This window comes from Chrysochloris asiatica, unplaced genomic scaffold (assembly GCF_000296735.1).
Source record: "Chrysochloris asiatica unplaced genomic scaffold, ChrAsi1.0 scaffold00266, whole genome shotgun sequence".
Lineage (NCBI taxonomy): Eukaryota > Metazoa > Chordata > Mammalia > Afrosoricida > Chrysochloridae > Chrysochloris > Chrysochloris asiatica.
Window position 1 is genome coordinate 383,354 of NW_006408784.1, and position 7,535 is coordinate 390,888.

The 7,535-nt window shown below is 57.2% G+C and overlaps 1 protein-coding gene across 2 annotated transcripts; it reads left to right on the top strand.

Moving 5' to 3' along the window:
- Positions 1 to 523: 523 nt before the first annotated feature.
- CORO6 (coronin 6) lies at positions 524 to 5,856 on the top strand. Of its 2 annotated transcripts, none has more exons than XM_006874179.1 (10): positions 524 to 721; positions 1,943 to 2,065; positions 2,493 to 2,622; positions 2,717 to 2,898; positions 3,450 to 3,569; positions 4,547 to 4,651; positions 4,767 to 4,912; positions 5,246 to 5,303; positions 5,408 to 5,638; positions 5,734 to 5,856. In XM_006874179.1, the coding sequence occupies exons 1-10, from the start codon at positions 524 to 526 to the stop codon at positions 5,854 to 5,856; spliced, it is 1,416 nt and encodes a 471-aa protein (XP_006874241.1). The 2 variants fall into 2 exon arrangements, with proteins under 2 accessions (XP_006874241.1, XP_006874240.1); XM_006874178.1 differs by lacking the exon at positions 3,450 to 3,569 and adding an exon at positions 3,990 to 4,109.
- Positions 5,857 to 7,535: the final 1,679 nt, after the last annotated feature.

A 7,535-nucleotide genomic window follows, 5' to 3' on the forward strand; every position in this document is an offset into this window, starting at 1 on the left:
TGGGCAAATCCTTAGGAAGGAAGCAGAACCCTGTCTGCCTGCTGTATGTCAGAAATGTGGAGTTTAGAATCTCCACATTAGGATCTCCTGGCCTTGAGCCAGGATACAAGGGCCAGGACCTCTGATTGTGGAGATGGTGTCTCTTAGAGTTACAGCCACTTGCCTAGAGAGATGCTCATCCAAGGCTGGCAGTGGGAGGGCAGCCTGGAATTCAGGCTCCTCTCAAAAAGCCCTTTGAGACCCCACTACCCCATAGCCTGGGTCTCTAAGGAGAAGTCAAGCCCTAAATCAGAGCCCCTCAAATTAAATAGTGCTTTGCAGTTGGCAAAGAAATTTCCATACTTAAATCATCTTCAGAAAAGTTCCCTGTTGCTAGAACCAGACTGGTAGGAATTAATACTCGATTCCTGGCCAGATAACCTTCCTCTCCTCCACATCCTTCCCGTTTCCTCCCTCCCACAGCTCACACGACTAAGGACCAAAGGCCTTTCTGGGCACTGAGATCCCGTCTCTGTCCCAAGCTATGAGCCGGCGCGTGGTTCGGCAGAGCAAGTTCCGCCATGTGTTTGGGCAAGCAGCAAAGGCTGACCAGACCTATGAGGACATCCGTGTCTCCAAGGTCACATGGGACAGCTCCTTCTGTGCCGTCAACCCCAAATTTCTGGCCATTATCGTGGAGGCTGGAGGTGGGGGTGCCTTCATCGTCCTGACTCTGGCCAAGGTGAGGGGTTGGGGGAAGGAAGCAGATGGGGAGAAAACTGACTGGGACCCCCGGGGACTTCTGACAGCAGCCTGTGCTTCAATACAGTCAGCAGGGCTTGGCTGCTCCCTGCTCCCCTAGTCTTTGGAAGGCTTCCTCACCCCCCTCCTAAGCTGCAGCATTATGGAAGCCTGCACCTACTCTTCAGCCCAGTCCCCCCTCTTTATGCAGCATCATGTTTTCATCAGGCACCAGGTGATGGAGCAGATTCTGGTCCAGTGTCTACAAACGCTGTATCCCTTTGTGTTCTGAGTTCTGGAATCTTCCTCCCCAGTCCATAATGACTCCTTGATTAAACCCATAGCCCAGAGCAATACATTGAGGATGGAATCAGGCCCCAGCCAGAGTCCCTGGCTACCTCTTCACTGTCCCCTCAGTGAAGTAGAATGAGAATGAAGGGCAGAGGGGCATGACACATAAGGTCAACGCCCTCCCTACCCAGGCAATAACCTCAAGCCCCATGTCTACCCCAGTATGGCTATCCTGAGGCACAGCCTTGACCTGGATTCTGGCCCCTACACCTTGTCGGGGGGAGGCCCCACAGGTGGCAGGGTCAGGAAAAGGCCTGACAATAGCCAGTGACTCACCCTGGGACAATGCAGACACCATCCAGGGACACCATTTCCATGGCTCTCATTTCATTCAGAGCTGTCTCCTCCCCCAGTCCTGGCATTCCCATACCACATGGTGGCCTCTCCCTCCCGCCTGCTCTGGGCTGATGCCAGCCACAGCAGAGGGCTCTGAGCCCCCACAAGCAATCTGTGGAGACCAAAAATAGATGGGCCCCTGGCTCAGGTTTGGGGATAATAGGCACCAAGATTGCCTTTGACAAGGGAAAGCTCTGCCAAGAGTGACTAGAGTACTGTACCCCTCACCCTGACCTCCTTCACCTGGTGCTGCCCGTAGACATGATTATTAAGGGAACAGGCCCACTAACAGCCTCCTCCCAAGTCTTTGGAAGAGTACTGGACTGAGAGAGTTCAAGTCTTCACTCTACCAGAATCATACTGTGTGTCCTGGGGCAAGTAGATCTACTTCTCTTTGTCTGATTTCCTAATTTGAAAGGACTTCAACTCTACCTTCAGAGTTACAGAGAGGAGTCTATAAAGAGAAAATAGATGATAGAAAATCCAAAACACACAGAGAAAAATGTCCCTGCATCTCCCTCTCTGACCCCTCCAGACAGGGCGAGTGGATAAGAACTTCCCTCTTGTCACTGGGCATACTGCTCCTGTGTTGGACATCGACTGGTGCCCACACAATGACAATGTTATTGCCAGTGCCTCGGATGACACCACTATCATGGTAGGAGCCAGCTGGATGCTGCTGGGCAATGGGGCAGGGGAAGTGGGAGGGTTGCTTCACCTGTGCTGGGGAAGGTGGTAAAGTAGGGGCTGGGTGCCAGAGCCCTGCCCTGCCCAGCTCCCAGGCTATTTTTAGCTACATGCCCACCCCATCCCAAGATGCACTGCTTAAGATAATTATAGCCTGTGGCGAACTTGGGGCCTGAAGAGCAAGGGGGCAGTGTTCTGGTGTCTGCCTGCTGGGGTGAATGGGCAGGTATCTGGAGAGTTGGCAATGCCCCCTTCAGGCTCTCAGCTGCCTTGCCTGTGTATGACCCTTACCACCAAGAGAATCGAGGGTTGAGGGTGAATGTTTGGGGGAGAAAAAGTATGTGGGGGAGGGAATCAGTCCTCACCCCACCCACCTTATGCCTTTTCCTTGTGCCCAGGTGTGGCAGATTCCAGACTACACCCCAGTGCGAAACATTACAGAACCTGTCATCACACTAGAGGGCCATTCCAAGCGTGTGGGCATCATCACCTGGCACCCCACTGCCCGGAATGTCCTACTCAGTGCAGGTTTGGGAGCCCAGGGAGGGGTTCCTCATAAAGGTTTGGGGTGAGGGGTGGCAAAGGCAGGGCCCAGGTGACAATGCCTGGCCACTTTGGGCAGGCGGTGACAATGTGATCATCATCTGGAACGTGGGCACCGGGGAGGTACTGCTGAGCCTGGACGACCTGCATCCTGACGTCATCCACAGTGTGTGCTGGAACAGCAATGGTAGCTTGCTTGCCACCACCTGCAAGGACAAGACCCTGCGCATCATCGACCCCCGAAAAAGCCAGGTGGTGGCGGTGAGTGCCTGCCTAGATGCCCCCAGGCAATGTCCCAGTCCCTGCCCCAAGGACCAGCTGTCATCTCCCTTTACCCACAATCCTCTGAGCCCGAGTCCATCTTTCCCCTACCCTAAAGACCAGCTCCCCTCCTCCCTTCAGTCTCTGTAACCACAACTCCTTGTCCTCTAAGGTAGTCCCAGCCCACAATTCTCTGCCCCGTCCCTAGTCCCTCTCCTACCTTGCAACTCAGAAGCCCAGGGGAGAGCTCCATGCTTTGGGATTGAGAGGAGAACCTGCATGCACTTGAGCTCCCGGACCGTTCTCCTCTCAACCGGCACTCAACGCTATCTTCTGGGGCTTGGCGCTGGCTCGCGGGCGAGCCCCTTCCCGTTGGGAGGGGGATAGGGAGCAACCCTCGCACATAGCTCGTCCCATCCGGTACCCTGGGAGAGCCACGGCTCTCACCTCACTCAGTCTAACCTGGGGTGAGCCGGGTTCTTGCACGTCTGCGTGGCGGGGCGGGGCGTGGCGGGCAGGCGGGCGCTCTAACCTACTAACCCCGCGAGCAGGAGCGAGCCCGGCCTCACGAGGGCGCCCGCCCGCTGCGGGCGGTCTTCACCGCAGACGGGAAGCTGCTCAGCACCGGCTTCAGCAGGATGAGTGAGCGGCAACTCGCGCTTTGGGACCCGGTAGGCCAGGCCGCGAGGGCCGCGTTTGCTCGCTCTTTCGCTGGGGCGGCCTTGGAGCGCCTTTCCGGGCCATAGCCCGTGACCTAGACGGCCGAAATGGAGCGAGGAGTTTTGTTCTGGAAAAGCCTCTCTGAGACCCCGCGGGAGCCGGCTAACACCCTCTGCTATAGGGATTTGCCTTTGAGGGCACTTAAGGGCCCGGGTCCAGGCGGTCTCCAGGCATGGGGCCAACTATATCGTCCCAAAAAGTTGAGTACTTAGGCCACTCTTTGTCTCCCCGTAATCCCCCTGCCCTCAAACACACACATACGAGTCACATGTACATCCAACTCAGGAAGACTGTTGCTCGGCCCTCCCTCCAAGTTCCCTGGTGATGCAGGCAGTTGGGTGACATCCCTCCCTATATCTCCCCTCCCCCAGGAGAGGTTCGCGGCCCACGAGGGGATGAGGCCCATGCGGGCCGTCTTCACGCGTCAGGGTCACATCTTCACCACGGGCTTCACCCGCATGAGCCAGCGAGAGCTGGGCCTGTGGGACCCGGTAACTCAGCTGGAGGCTGGCGGTGTGTGCCCTGGGGACTGGCATCACATCACGGGGAAAAGGCCAGGCGCACCCCACGCACAGGGCACTCCCCACCAAGAATGGGCTGAGGGCTGCTGACTCTTTACAACGCTGATCATTCCCACACCCACACTTCAGTGTAGTTTAGATGCGTCGCCTGAAGAAGCCCACCACGCTGGCGCCCCCACCTGGTGATGCCGAGTCCCTGGGGGTGGTTTGCTGTGGCTGCATGCGGCAAGCCGGGGGGGACATATGTGCAGGGAATGGGGAGCTGATGTGGCCTCAAACCGGGCCTGAGGCTCCGGTAATCGAACGCATGGTGTTTGGGCGGACAGAAAGAGCTAAAGGGCTTCTGGGAGTCCCGAAGTGTCGCGGGACAGGGGGCAGGGCTGGTCACGACTCTTATACTTGGGCAGAACAACTTTGAGGAGCCAGTGGCACTCCAAGAGATGGACACAAGCAACGGAGTCCTACTGCCCTTCTACGATCCCGACTCCAGCATTGTCTACCTGTGTGGCAAGGTGCTCGCATCTGGGCGGGGAGGCAGTGGAGGCCGGGAGAACAAGGGGCAGGACCGAGCTGTGGAGAGATGTAGGGCCTTGCCCGGGTGCGCCTCTGAGCTGGCTGGCTTTGCAGGGCGACAGCAGCATTCGGTACTTTGAGATTACCGACGAGCCGCCTTTCGTGCACTACCTTAACACGTTCAGCAGCAAGGAGCCACAGCGAGGCATGGGTTTCATGCCCAAGCGGGGTTTGGATGTCAGCAAGTGCGAAATTGCCAGGTGAGCACTGTCGTCTCTGTTCCCCACTACTATTGGTTCTTAGCCACGGTGCGTCCCTAACATTTTAATGTACTGGGGAATAGCGGGGGATAGGCTAGAAGGAGGACGAGGGTAGGTAGCGCTATCGTGACATTCTTTGAACTTCAGTGTCCTCATATGTAAAATGATGATCAACACTCTTCTCGGAGGTGGTGTATCGCTGGATTGAAAATGTGGTTACAAGAGAGTGCGCTCAGTGCCGGCCTCCAATTCCTTGCTTCCAGGCAGGAGAAATTAAGGGAGAGGGAGGAAGGACCATGTGGGAGTACTAAACCCCGTTCCATTGCCTTATAGGTTCTATAAACTTCACGAAAGAAAGTGTGAACCCATCATCATGACTGTGCCCCGCAAGGTGAGGGGGCACGATAGCTGTTGGGGCAGGATTCTGAGATGAAAGGGAGTGCACCAGGACCACTGCACCATTCACACGCATACCTCTGTCCCTAACCCACGCAGTCAGACTTGTTCCAGGACGACCTATACCCGGATACACCAGGCCCCGAGCCGGCCCTAGAAGCCGAGGAGTGGATGTCGGGCCAGGACGCCGAGCCAGTGCTTATCTCGCTGAGGGACGGCTACGTGCCCCCCAAGCACCGCGAGCTCCGGGTCACCAAGCGCAACATCCTGGACGTCCGCCCACCCTCTGGCCCACGCCGCAGCCAGTCATCCAGCGATGCCCCACTCTCGGTGAGAACCAGCCCCGCCCCACCCAGGCTCTATCTACACGTAACCCTCCCGCCCCTTCGCCAACACCGTCTCTTCTATCCTCCGTGCCCCCGCAGCAGCACACTGTGGAGACACTCTTGGAGGAGATCAAAGCCCTTCGCGAGCGGGTGCAGGCCCAGGAGCAGCGCATCACAGCTTTGGAAAACATGCTATGCGAGCTGGTTGACGGCACCGACTAACCAGGCGCAATTAAGGAAAGCTCCCCACCTGTAGGGCTGGGTGGGACGTAGCGCACAGATTCGGCCCCGCCGGGACTCCGCCCTATCCTGGGCTTAGATTCGGGACTCTGGGCCCCGCCTCCCTGGGCTGGGTCTGGGGCGTGGTTGGGGAGGGAACTCGCCCCTTGCAGGAGTCCTGTAAGGGTCGAAAGTCACGAAGACAGGGGTCTGTCTGGCGCGGGCAGGGCTGCGTGATTCTCTGGGATTCGGCAGAAGCTGACCTCGGAGGTCCTGGGCGAAGAGGGTCAATGCAACTGTGCAGCACGGCGAATCGGTGTTCCCCTCTGCCCACCTCCCAGGGCAGGGGAAGTGCTTTTTATGCCATGCTTGGGGATATTGAGGAGCTTGGGTCTGCCCTCCTTAAAAGGGTGATTTGAGGGGTCTTCGCGGACTGCCAGTTTCTCCCTCTAAGCTCACTTGCCTCCACCACCCTGAGTGGTAAATCAGATGGGTGTTGCCCGTTTTGCAGAGACACCGTTGGCTTCAGAGCTGGTTGCATCCCGCGATCTGTGGCCAAGGGCCCCTCTCTCTTCCTTCTTCCCACCGTCAGAGCAGAGAACTGCTTCTTCACGGCTCCACCCTCCTTCCCGGGGGAGAGCTGTCATGAGAAAGGAGGTTCACCCCCCACACACACACACACACACTGCCCCCAGGTCTCTCTGTGGCCTTGACTCTTTGTGAGAATAACAAGAGTTACTGAAATACTTTTAATAAGTGCTCCTTCTGTGTCTCCTGCGTGTGTGGGGATAAGGAGAGCAAGAACTCTCAGGTTCCCGGGGGAGAGCCTGACAGATGTAATCCTGGGTTTGGTACCCACCAAGCAGCCTTTTACCCCAGAGCCCTCCCCACGCTGAGGTACAGAATGACCAGGTGTTGTGGGCCAGTAAAAAGCCAGTTAGGAAAAGCCTTGGGTTTGAAGCCTCCTTTATTTGTGCCTCAGAATCAGTCTGGTGCCCCTGGCATCAAGGAAAGGAATGGGAGGGTTTCTCTGTTGCTTTTTTCATCCATCCCCTTTTTGTGTCCCTTCTGAGCTTCATTGGCTGAGCCCATAGGTCTGTCGGAGAGAAGACCAGGACAAGGGAATGCCATGTGCCCCTGCCCCTGGTAGGGTCTGTGCTTCTCTAGTGGGTGGGATGGGGCAGAGGAAAGCCGGGGGTTAGCACCATTGGATAAAGGGTTTTAGAGTCAGCCCCTGGGTGGGAGGCAAGTGGGATGCACAACCACAGGGCTAGCAGCAGTTGGTGGGAAAGGATAAATGGTGGAGCCAGGGCCCTGGGTGCCTCCTCTGTCCAGTCACATGTATGGTCTATACCTACTCCCCAGGTCCAACATGCTTCTGCTCTCCAAGACACCATAAGGGAGCCAGGTCTTGCCCAGGTCAGGGGGCCATCTTGGACACCCTCCCTGATCACAAAAATGTGCCTTAATAATGGGGACTCCAACTTCTGACCACCCATGGAGAGGCTGGAACCACCCTGAGACCCAGGAGGGGCGTGGGGTGGGGGAGCTGGGCACCCCGCTAAGTGCACTTGACGCTGAAATGCCGGGGTGGGGGAGGGGCTGGACCCTTGGCGTGCTGGTTTGTGTCTGGGACAAAGCAGCGACACAGCACGCAGGGAGCTCAGCTGCCCCCCAGGGGT